Here is a 17,393-nt window from a genome sequence, read left to right on the forward strand (position 1 = left end):
AGTTTTTTCTCATTTTTAATTTAAAAAGATATTAACCTCATCACTACTAACTCATATAATAGATTTACCTTAATTTTTAAACTACAAAGTAGCATAATTTGTTCTACATTTATTTGAACAGTAAGTAATTTTAATCTCTTTTTTAGTGGGAATATGTGGGCATGAAAGTTAGTTAGATACCCAACTTAAACCAAAGGCATGTCCATCATGTGGATGCAGTAACTAACATTTACATTTAGTTTTTGATCGTAGTTTTATATGAATGTTCCAAGAAAAAAGCAGGCTGTTACAAATAAGTTAAAACTGATATGATAGGTTCTGTTTTTTCTTGAAGCCTATGTATTTGGTAAGAAGAAATACTACCAAAGTAAAATATAATGTACCTAGATTGTAGGAGATGACAGACATAAGGTATTTCAAAATAAATCTCAGGTGCTATAACATGTAGTCATCTGTTTTCTGATAAGAACATCTTTTACTCTGACTTGCTTTTATCTTAGTAGTATGCTTATGGATTTGATAAATCTTATACTTTTTCAATTGCTGTCTTATTCTCTTTATTTCTCATTGTGCTTTCCCTTCCCTTCTTTATAATGAAAATAAATCTTGAGTTGTTGACTTTTGTAAGGCATTTCATTGTTCCAACAGATGTTTAAAGTGCTGTTTAATTTTGTTCACATTATTAATCATCTCCTTAATTTAAATTTTTTCATAAGATTCCTTTTTAAAGAAAGTATGATCTTCAGTTTAATAAATGAAATATAAAAAGCTTAAATAGAAAAATCAAGAGAAATGATATTTGCTGAACTATCACTCTTTTACATAGGTTTCTGCTCTTTGTTTTAAACAAAGAAGATAAAACTGTATACTCTGGGAAGAGATTTCTGTAGTTGTAGTAATAGTTCTTAGAGCTCCAATTGTTGAATTCGAACAGCATCTCCTAAGCTAGGTACTATCTCCCTTCCTTCCTAAGGAAACTATACTTTCAATATTAGTATATAATGTATAATATACATTATATACTATATAATATAACTATATACTATATATACTATATAATATAACTATACTTTCAATATTAGTATATAATGTATAATACGTGACCATCAAGTAATTACTTTGTTTTTCCCATGAAACACATGGAATAAGTTTTATTTACTGTCAATTCACATTTTGAATGCACATATAAGTATTTAAAACAAATACTTATAAAACACTCTGGAGTTTTAAGATTTTAGAAGATATAAGTTTGCATAGAGAAGGGTACAATTCTGAAATACAGGCAAAACTCCTACCTAATAATTACTATTGGAAGTATATTAATATAGGTTGAGAGCCCTTCAATGCATTATTTCAGAGGTTTTCTTCATCCCTCATATTTCTTTCTTCAATAATTTGACCTGGCATTCCTAATTAATAAGATCAGACAGAAAACAATCTGTAAATCTAATTATTTTTATTAGCCCATCTGCTTCAAATTCTTTTCATCCAAATCAAGAGTAATTACTTTCTTGGGGTTCTTGAACATGATTTTTTTCTTTCTTTCACTGAAAAACTTCAGTTGGAGTTTTTGTTGGCAGCTGGTCATATGCATGAGAACTTGTGCTATTTGGCGGACTCTGACAAGGTATTCACAATTGTGTAAGCCTTTAATGTGAGTGTGTCTTTTCTAAGCTAATATCTACCAGCTTTTTGCAAATGTAAAATTTATAATTTCTTGATAAATCTATAAATAGTAACAAAAGAAATATGAGAAATCCAAAAAACATTTTTGTGTAGGTACCTACAGCCTTATTAAATTGTTATATTGCCTTTTTCTATAACATTTTACTATTTACATAATCTAAAAGTTTTATTATTATTCTATACTTTTTAATTGAAACATAGATACCTGTGTTGTATATTTAAGCCCGTCTTTTTCTGACACATTGCATTTAGAGATTCCTAATGTCATTATGATACATTATAAAAGTCAGTTAAAATATCTTCTATATGAGACCTTTTAGTATTATTTGAGTACACAAGCCTAAATATTCTTCCTCCTCTCAAACCCTAACTGCTTACAACCTGACAACCAGACAGTAGAAAAATAACACTTTTTTCTCGATATTATGATCTCATTAATGCATAATAAATTATTAGATACCTTTTAAATAAAGACTTAAGAAAGATGACCATACATTTGTCCTTATTGTTAAAAGTAAACAGTGATACATATACATGATATAAAATAAATAATACAATTGATTATGAATTGCATAAAGAGGTGCATCGATATTATGTGAACTGGCTTTATAAGTATCAATAGTCATGTTTTGAAAGCACACAGGTAAAGGAAGTAGTAGTTCTGTTATGTACCTCTTTCTTTCAAGTAACTTTCTGCCTTTGAGCCAAGACAAATAATACAAATAACCAAATAAAAGGCAACAAAAATGTGAATGGAAACATTAACATTTATAGTTTATCTATTGATATTTTATAAAACATTGCTAATAAAAGGAGTCAGAAGTAATATTCTAAAAAAATAAAGCCTGGTTTTGGTTGGATATTTTATAAGGTATATGACTCAGTTGTCATTATTAAAACCTAAATATGAGCTTTCTCTACCTGAATTATTTCTGAAAAATATAAATTTGGTAAAAGTTGAAAATGTCTACAATTCTAAAGGCTCTGGAAGAATTATCAGTCTTATAAATGTTGCCAGAACCATGTAAGCACTCTACAAAATTCACTGCAGAACCATTTTAAAGAATAAATTGAGAAGCTTTAGTAAGCATTGTATTTACTTTTTTACATGCAGTTTCAATAGAGAATGCGTTAACCATATAAGATGCTTTCTGATAAGTAGAATTACTTTGTGAAGGCCTCAAAATTTTTTTAAAAATTTTCTACAGAGATTGTTTTGTTGGATTTTAGAAAGTTATGCATGTGCCTCTTTGTAATCATTCTTCATTACACTGATTAATTCTACATAACATGGTTGACAGCATCAGTTTAACACTTTAAATTAACTGCTTAATAAATAACACATAGAACATTTTCATTATTAGTAACATTCAACTTTGAAAACTCTATCTTCTTTTCTCCCCCTCAAGTATAGTCAAATGTTTCACCATCTTGTGATGTGTGAACTTTATAAATCTTTATGTAATATTGAATATTTGGCTATTAAAGCTCTCAAAACTTCTTCACTGAATTTCTAATATTATAATTGACCCTGAAAGGACAGTCAATAGTTGTTTGTATTATTTTTATAATTAAATTAACGTAAAGAAAATATCATACAATCATTTGGAAGAATATATTCAATCATAGGCATAATTTTCATCCTATGTTTATCACATTCTTCATGTATAAAACATATCTCTTCCCCTAAGGATTAGTATATATATCAAGACTTGTGTATAAAAGAGATCATGTGTAATATTTTTTATCCCAATTGATAATAATAGAGTCAAAGTTGGTCATTATACACTATTGAAATAAAATAGATTTTGCATGTTTTGTTGCTCATATGGAAGGAGGCTCTGGGTTGATCATTATTTTAGTAATTCAGGGGTGAAACCATGATCTTCCTGTTCTGATAATGCCACAAAATATACTTCCCACTGAGGTAGTGTTTAGTAGAAATTGTCTTCTCAGTTTTACTCAGACATTTTTTTTTTAAAGCCCTTATCTGTCATTTTGTTTAATATGAAAATCTAAGATGTTTAATACTGATTTATGTATTTCTGCCTTGCAGGAGAGGTTATGGATCAGAGGTAAGGGCTTTATGGTGTTGATGTCATAACAAGCGTGCTAGGAAAATACTTGTGTAATAGGGAAGACTAATGTACATTCTTTTGAACTAGGTTATTTTCTTTGATTTCAACAAAAACATATTAGTGTGTTATGCTATTTATTTTCTTTTATATATGTTGCTTCCTTGTTTTAAGCTTTTAAATCTGTTATTTAATGGTCAAAGATCACTTGCTTACCTTTTTAAGGATACATTTATTTTGTTCTGCATTACTATTACTCAGTATTGTGACATTTCCCCAAAATTTATTTGTCTAAGGCTATACATCTAATTTAGAAACTAGGATTACTGCTTGTAGTCCCAGCTACTTGGGAGGCAGAGACAGGAGAATTGCTTGAACCGGCAAGGCGGAGATTGCAGTGAGCCAAGATCAGGCCACTGCACTCCAGCCTGGGCAAAAGTGAGACGCTGTCTCAAAAAAAAATAATAATAATAATATAGGACTACTTAACTTTTGATCTTTTTACCAGTTCAAGGCTCCATCCTATCACTATGTTAAAGCTTGAGATCCTAAAGATTTTAAAAATAATCAGAATGTTAGAAAGCTCTGGGTTTTCTACTGTGCTCATTTGATTCTGTCTGCAGAGAACCTACTGGGCATTCTGGCCAATAGTATTTGGCCAGCTGTACTGCAGGTGATGTTATCAATGAAGTCACTGCGAACCTAGTTTGATTTAGCATACAGCTTCTCAATCAAGAGAAGTATATGACCTAATAAGTATACGACCTAATTGGATTATAGTTTAGAATTCATTATGTGTAAAATAACTAACTCACCAACAACTATATTATAAAAAGGATATCCCTTCAGTCAAATGGTTGTTCTACTAGCCAGTTTACACAGTGGGTTCAATGATGGAATTACCTCCCAGAACCTCACTACCCACTTTTCCAATACTTAGTTTAATATGCTGTTTTCCCTCCAAAGAGTTACTAACCCCAAAATTTGAACTGTGTATCTTGTTTTTATCTGGTTAAAGTCTGTATTATTATGAAACAGATCAATGGTGACTGTATTAGCTTTAAATAAATACAAGTGAAAGAAGGAAGAGGCAGGAAGCAATTCCTACCAAATCTGATAATTAATGACTTTCCTAATCATTCTGAAAACACACTCAATATTTTAGTGCAAGAAATCCACACTTTGGTAAGAAGAAGAAATGGAGAGCATGTCTTAAATATGTTGATAGAAACATTACAACTTTATCATTTTGTGTGTTCTACTCTTCTTCCCAATGAACCTTATCATATTTAATGTGATTGGGAAGGAAAAAAAGAAGGGCAACTTAAAACAAGGTTAAACTTGATAAAAGTAATTATATGACACACAGTACTTTTAGAAACATAAATAACTCTGTACTGTGGAGCTTAACAAAACAAAAATCTGTATAGATTCCTGTTTATTAAGGCTATTAAATTTGTCATTAACTAAAAGAATGATGAAATTAAAACAAATGAATTCTTATTTTATGTTCCAATATAAAGAATTAGTTAAAATGTTTAATGCTTTTGGTAGCTAACACATGAATAATGAATAATCCCAAGGAAACACGTTTTAAACTGTCGCCTTTTTTTCCTCTCTTCTCAATCATGATCTACCTTTCCCATCTGAATTATTTTCTTAATCTTTTTCTATTTTAATTTCCTTTGACAGCAACAGCAACTGCTGAGGCCCTCTCTTCTTAAACCAGAGGTATCAATTTTCATTTTCTTTTCAACCTCACTGAACCTTCACTGTGACTTTAAGATCTATTGTGTTAATTCTTGTTGGCAGAGTGGGTGTCTGCCAATGTGGCATAATTTTAAAGGAAAAGAAAAGAGTCTTTCAAAATAACTTAAAAAAAAAAAAAAGAAACCAAGAAATCACCTCCTGAAGTTGTTGGTAGCTCAACTTCCACATTTTTAGCCTCATTCTCTGGGAATTAGACAAATAAGCCCATTATTCCTAATAAATACAAGCCATTCATTAAATGAAGCAATTAATGAACCCGATCAGTAGTTACTTGTCTTAATCAATCTGAATTCATCTATCCATTCCTGACATCAGATTTAGATTATGCAAAGTTTAAAGACAGAATGCTGATATCTGTACTTAAATATCATTTTATGTGATTCAAAATACCTCTTTTGGACACATATATTACAAATTGCCTATGGCATTTTCTTCTGCAATGTGAAAAAGATATTTAGTTAGTTGTATAATAAATACATACTATTTTATTTACTTATTATGTTTATATATGTAATTAAAAATAAAAACACAGTCATCCTACTTTTAATTTTATGGCAAATTTAGTATTTCATAAGCTCCACTTACAAAAATTTTATTCCTTTTCCTTGAGTACAGAATTCTATTTTTGCTAAAAAGAGGCATTTATTGGTTAGAATCTACTCTCCAATATCTGGAGGTTGTGTGGTAGGAATATTAAACTTTTATAAGGTTTTAGCAAAAATTTCCATGAAGAGGGCTCTGTAAAATTTGAATTGGAAAACTCAGGGTTGAAATCCAAACACCAATTACTTTATGCAAGACCTTAGTCAAGATATACATCTGCTGAACATCAATTTCATCTTCTATAAAATGTTAGTAGTAATATCTAATATGTAAGTTCCTAGCTCAACAACTGGAATGTAACAGGAAGAAATTCAGTAAATTATGATTATTGTTGTTGTTTTTGTTTTGCATCAGTATAAGTGTTTATAATAATTAAATATTAAGTTAATTCTATGTTTTCCCTGTGTGGACAGCAAAAATGAATTTAAAAAATCACACTAAGTGTTTGATCTACCCAAGAAAATCACTAGTATGTTACTTTGCATACTTTTCTAAAATCTAGAATTCACCAACTAAGGGGTTGTTATAGTCTACTGGGACTGTGTGGAACAAGAAAAAAGGCCAGCATTCCATTGTTGGTTGAGGTTGACTCATGGATCTGACTGGTCAGCAGTTCCTTACTCGATTTTTTTTTTTTTTTTTTTTTGAGACAGATTCTTGTTCCATCGCCAGGCTGGAGTGCAGAGGCATAATCTTGGCTTACTGCAAGCTCCACCTCCTGGGTTCAAGTGATTCTCCTGCCTCAGCCTCCCGAGTAGCTGGGATTACAGGCGCACGCCACCCTGCCTAGCTAATTTTTGTATTTTTAATAGAGACGGGGTTTCACCATATTGGCCAGGATGGTCTCGATCTCTTGACCTTGTGATCCGCCCACCTCAGCCTCCCAAAGTGCTGGGAGTACAGGCATGAGCCACCGCACCCAGGCTCCTGCCTCAGTTTTTTTTTTTAACAACTGATGCTGTGCTCTTCATTCATGGGTGGTGGAAGCATCCAAGAGGTACCTTTTAGATCATTTCCTTCTGCTAGTTCCTGTCCCTGTTTACTCAACTCAGAAATACAGAGTGACTGATTGAATCAAGGGCTATCTTGCTGAGTTTCCTGGGTTCCTATCCGCATCCCTTCTATACTTATTACATTTTTAATGCAATTGATGCCATATGCATTGTAGCTAGCAAGAGCTGAGCATTATTTTCCCTTTATGAAGAAAAAGTATTTATGTAAAGAAAATTCTTTGATGCTGACTTCTAAAATCGAAAATCCACTCAGTTGCATTATTTCTCCATAAATAATTACTTGAAATTTTTATTTTGTCTTTCTTACTATTACCTAATGTTGTTAAAAGTCTGCTTCAAAACTGTTTGAAGTTATTTTCTCAGTATCTGTATGTATTTCATTAAACATGCATTGGTCAAGCAGTTTGAAAATATTAGTTCTGAGACCTATTTGCTTCATTTAAACCAGCATCATTACACTGAGTTTTACATACCTGAAAATTCTTAGCTTACCTACAGGAAACGTTTTTACAAAGTACATAGTTTGAAATAACTTAAATCTAGACTTTTTGTCTCAGTTTCTTCCAGGTCTTTCTTAACCTCATTCCTTCCCCCACTTCAACCTTCCTATAATAAATATATTTTTGTTAAAATAAAACCTACGCCCATAAAAAAAGTATAAACCACACTGTATAACTAGATGAATTTTTACAGAGTGCACATACCCCTCAGGCTCCTCTATGTCAACACCTAGATATCAGTTTTCCTTCTGGCCTGTAACATATTCTTTAGTCTGTTCTTGAAATTTATATAAATAGAATGATATAATATATTTCATTGTTACCTGACCTATATTCCTCAACATTCTGTTTGGGAGATTCATTTATGTTGTTGTGCGATGTAGTAGCGTGTTTTTCTCATGGACTTTTGCATTGTTTCCAATTTGGGACTGTTATGAATAATGTGTTTTCTCACAGTTGTACATGTTTCTGTTGGGTATTTAACTACAAATTTAAGTTCTGTGAAAGAAGAAATGATTATATTTAATTTAGTACTATTGCCAAACATATTCTAAAAAGTTTTACCAAGTAATAATCTCTCCAGACTTAGATGAGAGTTTTAGCTGTTCTGTGTCCCTGCAAATACATAGTATTGTTCATCGTGGGTTTTTCTAAATATAGTTTATTCACCAGAATGACTAATGCTAGTTTTAACATCAAAATTGGATTCGTTTAGAGTAGGTTCACAAAGTATTTGTAAACTGCAAAATTATAAGATAGAAGAAGTAATGCAAATGTAAATACCTACAGGATCTAGGGTAGTAATGTAAGTGAATGGAGTTTATTAGACACAAAGCAATAGCAGATGGCAGATTTCATAGTGACTAGGGTATAAATGTAGAAAAGTGTCATTGGGGATACTGTCATAAACAGGAGAGAAGATGCTTGCTGTAAAAATTAATCTGTCCAACTAGATTATTGGAATGTAAAAATATGATCCTAGTGTTTCCATGTTTTTATTTTTCAAGAGAAACCAACATCCGCATTTTTGGTGTCATTTTCTGATTAGCACTGTTTGTTAGTAATGAATTCAATTTTTAAAAATGATGTTGGCCACACCAAGCACAACTGAGGGTCCTTATCCATATCAATCATGCAGGCTGTAAATTTCCACACTTTGTAAATGACGTATTTGTGCCCTTAGAGGAGGGCATTTTTTTCCTGACTCATTACTACTCCTGGATCAACAAAATTAAATTTTTATAAATAATAGATGATAGAAATATGTACCAATCTATTTTCCTGTGAGTACCTATCCTTTTCCCTCCTCTCTTCTCGTATTCCATTGCAAAATTAATTTGGTTAACCTTTGTCATTTAACCTGCTTAACATGTTAAAGTAGAATTTAAAAGGGAAATGTAGAGAAATTGTATTAGATAGTTATCAGAAACTGTTTTCACATGTATATCTCAAGAAAAACATCTTTCTATAAGTAGAGTTTGACAAAAATCAGTATGTTTAGAGTTTAGAACTGGAAATATTAAAAGGGCCTCTATTCTAACAAATTCTTTTTTTCCTTTAAAAACCTTAAATTTAGAGGCCGGGCACAGTGGCTCACGCCTGTAATCCCAGCACTTTGGGAGGCCGAGGGGAGCTGATCACGAGGTCAGGAGATCAAGATCATCCTGGCTAACACGGTGAAACCCCGTCTCTACTAAAAAAAAATACAAAAAATTAGACGGGCGTGGTGGCAGGCGCCTGTAGCCCCAGCTACTCGGGAGGCTGAGGCAGGAGAATGGCGTGAACCCTGGAGGCAGAGCCTGCAGTGAGCCAAGACTGCGCCACTGCACTCCAGCCTGGGCGACTGAGCGAGACTCCATCTCAAAAAAACAAAACAGACAAACAAAAAAACCTTAAATTTAGAATTAGCAGTATGTTTTAAAGTGTAAACATCCTTGGGAAGCATTACACATTAACTTAAATTCTTGTTATCAGATGATTTTATCAGAACAGTTTCAATGAATAGAAGAATACTGGGTACTAGAAAACTGTTAGTGGGGAGATGAAAAAAAAATGCTGTAGATAGTGTTATAATTTTTCTTAAGACCAACATCACTTAATAATTAAAATTGAGTTAAATATTAACTGTCTATTGATAATTTTAAAAGACATCCAAAAACAAGTGAAACTGCTCATCTGCAAGTTTTAACAGAATTGTCATTAGAAAAAAATTACTTTTTCCTCTTCAGGTCAAATTATATAACCTTATTTTGTATCAAATGGTTACAGCCAGAAAAAAATGAATAGATTTGACTAACACTTTTAAATAGAGTTATTTTAATTGCTTTTATTGACACTTGTATTTAAAGTTATTTTGGCAGGAATGTTTTGAGAATCATCGAATTCTAGGTGTGGAAATCTGACTTTGAGCTGAAACGTGATAAGAATTTGTTTTCAAATGCAATTTTTCTTTTTGAACAATAGGAATTATCCATGGAGTCTGGAATTGATCCTGGCCAGGAATATGGACAAGATTATTACAGTTATGAGCATGGGTACATCTTCAGATTTTTTTTAATTCAGATTCTTATTTTAATATTTTATTAATAGGAAATTCTTAAATGATTATTATTACTAGAATTTGTTTTTAATGTCATGTCGATCTCACTAGTATAATATCTGAAAATGAATAGTATATCCAGCTTTATTTTTAACCAAGTTTTAACCATTTTTCTATATTGAGTTCCATATTGATATTTTACATTGACATTGATTGCAATTCTAGAAATGCGGTAAAATTATTCAAAATTATTTATATGGGAAATAGATGTTAAACATATTTGCTCAATTCCTAAATTCATCATTTCTTTCATATGAGATGTTAATGTTTTATCTAATCAGTTTAAAGTTTTGCCCAAGAGCAGTTAGGAGACACAAAACACACCTTAGAATCCACTGATAAGTGTCTCAAAAGTCACTTATACACATATAAATTAGCCACTTTCAAAAAAATACTGAAGAAAATTGTGAAAACCATTATAGACCATGTTTGAAGCAACTTTTTGCTACCAAGATACAGATTTAATGTTGTGAATGAGCCATTACACTTTTCCAAAGTATCTATTTTGTGTTCTGGATTCTTCAGCTAGTTAAGCTAGACACAATATGGCTTTTTTCTCATTCTAGTTTCTCCAAAAACGAGTATCTGAAATAACTCAACTCTCTTTATTGTTATTCCAGGGTACCATTATGGCAAAAATCACTGGTCGTCAAGTAGCAGTTCTTACTCTATAGTTGTGTAACTAGTTTACAAGGAGCCTGATAGGTGCTGTGTAAATATCTGTCAATTGAATGGTGGAAGAAAAAGAAGGAAACAGATCACTCACGGTAGATGCTACAGAAATCACATGACGAACTGTGTAAAGATGTAAGTTTATATTACAGGTATGAAATGCCTCAATATGGGAGTCGCCGTCGATTGTTACCACCAGCTGGACAGGAGGAATATGGTGAGGTGGTTGGTGAAGCTGAGGAAGAATATGAGGAGGAAGAGGTAATTACTGTAATTTTATTATGTAAGATAATATTCCAAGAAAAATATTGTTTAACCCCACGTGACTAGCGACTATAGAACATTTCAACTTTTAGAAATTCCTTTCATTTAGTACGTGTTTCCCATAGAAATTTAACAATGCTGACCGTTTCATTGCCTTGTCTTTGGAGGAAGATTAATTCTTGATCATTTAATTTATTTCCTTCTAAAAGTGTTAAACATTTGGAAAGGCCACAATGAAAATTATGTTTTCTAAAATTCTAAATCTTGCTCCATAAAGATATTATAATCAAATATATTTTAAAGTTCTGCAATACAAAGGTTACTTTTGTTCCCACATTATCTAGCAAAACTAAAAGTCATGAAAAAATATAGTCTCCACCTTTCAATTATCAGAGAAAAGTAAATTATTTCCACTAATAATTTTCAAGGAATAATGTAATTTATGTTTAAATTAGCATGACTCATTTCTATAAAATTCTTATACTTTGTCTTCACTATTTACTTGGCAAATTTATACAAAAACAACACTAACAACAAATAAATGTCACTGTGGCTTTAACATGTGCAAAACTTCATAAAATATGTTTCTCATAAAATGAGATAAATCGTCATATTTTCGTGATTATTGAAAATTCTTGCAAATTTAGCTCAAGGGAATACAGAAAGCTATTGACCAAAGTCTAGTGACAGAAGAAGGAAGAGACTATAATTCTTTCTTATTTGATCTAAGATGCAAAATAAACTTTGAGTAACAAGAAGGAAATTAATATATTTGGGTATTGTAAAGTACAAGCTAAAATAAAATAATTTACTTTCTGTTAATCACCTTCTGTCCATATGCAATAGAAATTTTTGTGATTGTTTTCTTAAGCCAGTTACATAACATGCATGAAGCTATCACCCACAGATTCATTCCTGCGTAACTTACGTGGGACAAGGTCATATCATAGCTATCTCCAAGCTGACACTTCAATTGCATTTTCACAATTTTCAGGGAGAGCCAAAGAAAATTAAAAAACCAAAAGTTGAAATTAGACAGCCTAGTGAGGAGGAAGAAGTAGTTGTAACTATCGAAAAACCACCAGCAGCTGAGCCTACATACACAACATGGAAGAGAGCCAGGATATTCCCCATGATTCTTAAGAAAGTTAGAGGATTAGCTGATAAAAGGGGAATCGTTGAACTTGAAGGTGAAGAGTGGCAGAGACGCCTTGAGGAAGAAGATAAAGATTATTTGAAACTCACTCTGGACCAAGAGGAAGCAACAGAAAGCACTGTAGAATCAGAGGAGGAATCCTCCAGCGACTATACTGAATACAGTGAAGAAGAGTCTGAGTTCAGTGAGTCTGAGACTACAGAAGAGGAATCTGAGTCAGAGACACCCTCTGAGGAGGAGGAGAGTTCTACCCCTGAATCAGAAGAATCCGAATCTACAGAGTCAGAAGGAGAAAAAGCAAGGAAAAACATTGTGCTTGCAAGAAGGCGGCCCATTGTAGAGGAGGTCAGGGAAGTCAAGGGTAAGAAAGAGGAGCCACGAGAAGAACAAAAAGAACCTAAGGTGGAAGAAGAAGAACACTCAGAAGAAGAAGAAAGTGGACCAGCCCCTGTGGAGGAAAGTACAGACCTTGAAGCTCAAGATATCCCTGAAGAGGGCAGTGCAGAATCAGCTTCGGTGGAAGGAGGTGTGGAAAGTGAGGAGGAATCAGAATCAGGTAGTAGTAGCAGTAGTAGCGAAAGTCAGTCTGGAGGTCCATGGGGCTATCAGGTACCAGCGTATGACAGAAGCAAGAATGCAAACCAAAAGAAGTCGCCAGGAGCAAACTCTGAAGGTTACAACACAGCACTTTAAAGGAGATCACAGTAGGTGGGAGTTTTGCTGTGATGAGTGCTCTCGTGTGCAGTGCCTTCTGTGTGTTCTCCAAAGTGACACTTGAAAGGGAGGAAATTGATCATGATTTTGATATGACTTATGATCAGAAGCATGCCAGAAAAGTGAATATATACGTTGTCCAAATCAATTTGTATATTTGTATATTAGACTGTATTAGAGTAAAACTGACTAATCCTTTCTATATTAGTAAATCAGAACACATGCAATCAGCTAATCAAAATTTAATATTTACTGGTAGGATTTTTGTTAATGCAATGTGGCATTATGTATTATCAGTGACACTCTGTCTATTGGAATGGATGGCATACATATATATATATATATATACACGCACACTATATATATGTTTTTATATCATCTTTCAAAATAAATACTAAGACAAGCTTCAACAAATTATATCTTTAACAACAGTCTACTTTTGCATATATGTACGTTTCAACTGGCAAAGGTATTATAAAAATTATCATGAACATGTTCAAATAAGTTTGTATCTGCAACTTCAAATATTAGGAATTCAATGAAATAACATTTTTCAATTAATTAAAAGTTATTACAACTTATTTTCTGTTATTATGAGCTACGGTGGATTTAAAAATAAATGCAACAGGTATAAAATTTTTTCTAGGTAAATAAACTATAATTTTGAAATATAGTTCTGAAAATCAGAATGCATGCAATGTGCTGATAGTTCACATATTCCAAAAATGCAATACTATTTTGAGAAAAGCAAGCACAGTATTGCTTAACCCTTGCTTCTTGCTATTTTTAATGTTGATTGGTAAAAGTCAAATGAATTCGTGAAAATGTCCAGTTGCTTACAAAAGGAAAGTTTAGTATAATTAGCTTTCAGTTTTGTGTATTACTAGGTAAATGATGCAGGCTGAGAAGATATTTCCTTTTAAAAGTTAGTATATCGAAATGGGACAACCCAGAAAACCAGGATATGTCAAATAAATAAATGCATTAAATTATATCTCAAATAAATAAAGTCAAGTAAATAAATGCTTAAATTATACAAAATGCATTAAATTATACAAAAGTTTGGGCTAACTAGAGAATACATTAAAAATTAGAATGATGTGGTTTAAAAATATTTTTAAAATATTGGGAATAGAAGCGTTAGTATGAACAGAATATACTAAAGCTGTTCATTCCTTTCAATTTAACTTTCCTGAATAGTAGAGCAGCTGTCAAATAGTGGATCAGCTCCTTAAATAAAAGTAATACATTTTTTTCCATGCGGATCAGTAATTTGATCTAAAAGAATACATGTGTTTCCTGAAATGTCTGCTTTCCAACTCAACAATACATTTTTCAAACATTAATAAGCTCTAAAGCCAATAAAGTATTGGTGAAAAGAAATGTATGTTAATAAAGACTGGCTTCCTTCTATCTCTCTTGAGTGATTGATTTACCTTTGATAGCTTTCTAAATGTCATTGTTTTGGATTTCACAGGCAATGTAATCATTGCCTTTTTATTTTATTTGATAGTGACTCACATATTTTTGTTTATTTCGTCAGTGGGCAAGAAAAAGAATGATCAAGTTAGTTGTTGATCGAGAGTATGGAACCAGCTCAACTGGAGAAGACAGTGCTCCTGAATGTCAGAGAAACCGTCTTCACCATCCTAGTATCCACAGTAATATCAACGGCAATATATATATTGCACAGAATGGTTCTGTGGTGAGAACCCGCCGTGCCTGCCTCACAGACAGCTTAAAAGTTGCTTCCCCTGTTCGACTGGGAAGGCACTTTAAGAAACTAGACAAGTTGGCAGTGACACATGAGGAGAATGTGCCTCTGAACACATTATCAAAGGGGCCATTTTCTACTGAGAAAATGAATGCAAGACCAACTCTGGTTACATTTGCCCCTTGCCCTGTGGGGACTGACAATACAGCGGTGAAGCCACTAGGGAACAGGCTGAAAAGCACAGTTGAACAGGAGTCCATGATTGACAGTAAGAACATCAAGGAGGCTTTGGAATTTCATAGTGACCACACACAGTCCGATGATGAAGAGCTTTGGATGGGCCCCTGGAACAACCTCCATATACCAATGACAAAACTGTGACCAATTTTTTAAAAGATATTTTAATTTTTACTTCCGTTTTTAATAAACTGTGCTTTTTATTGTCACTGAGAAAACAATGTATGGAATTTATATCATGCACACAAGCTAAAACTTTGAACAATACGCTTTAAAATTTTAAGAGACAGATTCGCACTCACATTGTTATCAATTAATCGTTTTTCCCAGAAAATCCTTTTGGACATACTTTCACTAAATAACCTATTGTTTGTTTAAACATTTAGCTGTTTTGTTGGGTCTTGAATTTTTGTTCGTTTTAATAAACAAGAAATAATTACTAAGTAATCATTTATATTTTATTGATGATTAACATAGATTATGCTTTATTTCTAGCTCCACAAAACCTTTTTAGTACATGTAATTTTATTTTCCATAGCCAAAAGGGCAAAAAAGAAGTAAGAGGATATTTACAGGCAATGAGTTTATACAGCTGCTGTCTATACTGCCCTAATTTTTAAAACGAAAACTAGAATTGCAAAGTAAAGTAAATGAGGGAATCATCACCTGTAAATTATTTTAAATCATGAGCTTGTTTTCTTTATTGTCCAGTATAAAGGTTTTCACATTTTACCATAAGTATATTTATATCATCTTGACCCTTTAGGAAACCACTTGAAGTAATATGTATTTTTATCAATATTATTTACAATATTCTCTCTCTGGTCCCTCCATCTCATATCAAATATGGTAGATAATTTAGTTTAATCACTTGAGGTTAAATAATTGTTTGTAGCAACATGGATATCTCACCCTTAGCAAAAGCTTTTAGGGAAGTGAGAAAGGTTCGAGTAAGCAATGCATCTAGAATGACAATTTCATAATGGAAGACATGGTGAGGTTAGGGAAGTCTCACATTAATGTCACTAGACTTTAATAGTTTGTAAACTCAGCATATCAGAGTAAAGGAATTTGGCAGGGTTGAAATTTATATAATATATGAAGCTTATAAAGGCTATGAATTCATGACTTCAAATGTTGTGTTTAACGTCTTCCATTTTCAGTTTATAGAATATTTTAATGCACATATTTATGTGCCTAAAATCCAGAACCAGGAAATCATTGCCTGGGCATTTTTTAAAAATCAAAGAACATACTCTTGATTTTTTACCATTGAACAAAGCACAGTGTTTCATCATAAATAGAAATGAAAACAGAATATCCTTTAAAAAACTTGCCTTGTGTGTTGCTTATTTTCCAGATGTAAAAAGAATGAAACAATATAGATTAAGAGGATTCAGAATTCTATTGAATATTACTTAGTATGATATAGATGTAGCTCACTTCAAATTTTGCACAGTATTGACCAAGTAAGTTTAGGTTTTAATGAAATTTCCTCATGCATGCTTAATATATGGTTGAAGGATTGAATAATGCACTATTATTTATTCCCCTCTTACATGTTTCACATCTTAAAAATTGTTTATTATGCTATTTCTTCATTTCCAAAGTGAATGAATTGTATTAACATAAACTTGCCAACTTGTAAGAGTAGTATGTTTTTACTTCAGATTTCCAAGAAAATATTTGAGATCAAATACAATAACATCTCATCTACCTTATTTTATTGAAAATTAATGCATTCCATACCCTTGCCAAAAAAAAAAACCCAGTGGCATTAGCTAGCTAGGAGATTAGAAACATAGAATCATGACCACACCTCCTGGCCTGCCAAACAAGCATCCACATTTTCAAAAGATCCTAAGGTGGTTTATATGCATATTAAATTTTGGAAGCAATGAAGTCCGGGGCTTATTCCTTCAAGCACCAAAGCAATGGTTTTTAGTATAGGATACTTTTTGTATAGAAATTAGATTAAGCATATATTTCCCTATTAATTCAATCAGAGGTCATCGAACATAATTTAACATTATCTTCATACCCCCAGATCATCTCAGTCAGCATCCCATGATATTCTCTCTATATACAGCTTCATACTCTGTTTTTGTCCTTTGATTTCTGGCTGTGACATTTAACTTCTTATTCTGTTGTTGTGCCTTTCTCACATTTTTTTCTTTCAGTTTATAGCTTCTAGTATCCTGATGGGAAAGTTTGTGTGTTTTGTTTGTTTTCTTATTATTGAAAAATCATGAAGCTTAAGATGGGAATTAGGTTCATGGATTCAACCAAATGTTTTTCGACTCTTAGACGCTGTCTTTGGTTACCAGTAGATTTGGAAATCTGATGTTGGCAGAAGTCTAGTGGCCTGACATATGAGATGTCACTGTATT

At 32.3% G+C, this 17,393-nt stretch overlaps 1 protein-coding gene across 19 annotated transcripts in view; it reads left to right on the forward strand.

Annotated features, from left to right (window-relative positions):
• Nucleotides 1–16,791, forward strand: part of PCDH15 (protocadherin related 15) — a 1,013,670-nt gene extending 996,879 nt beyond the window's left edge. For 12 of the 19 annotated variants that reach the window (XM_063727642.1, XM_063727641.1, XM_054522568.2 and 9 more), the window contains 5 exons: nucleotides 3,743–3,761; nucleotides 5,454–5,492; nucleotides 10,111–10,181; nucleotides 11,071–11,179; nucleotides 14,596–16,791. In XM_063727642.1, the coding sequence (XP_063583712.1) occupies nucleotides 3,743–3,761; nucleotides 5,454–5,492; nucleotides 10,111–10,181; nucleotides 11,071–11,179; nucleotides 14,596–15,147 (790 nt within the window). In that variant the 3' untranslated portion in view covers nucleotides 15,148–16,791. Of the gene's footprint in view, nucleotides 1–3,742; nucleotides 3,762–5,453; nucleotides 5,493–6,787; nucleotides 6,842–10,110; nucleotides 10,182–11,070; nucleotides 11,184–12,176; nucleotides 13,387–14,595 lie in introns of those variants that run through there. The other 7 variants (XM_054522574.2, XM_054522582.2, XM_054522581.2 and 4 more) reach the window with 6 other exon arrangements.
• Nucleotides 16,792–17,393: the final 602 nt, after the last annotated feature.

This window comes from Pongo abelii, chromosome 8 (genome assembly GCF_028885655.2).
Source record: "Pongo abelii isolate AG06213 chromosome 8, NHGRI_mPonAbe1-v2.0_pri, whole genome shotgun sequence".
NCBI lineage: Eukaryota > Metazoa > Chordata > Mammalia > Primates > Hominidae > Pongo > Pongo abelii.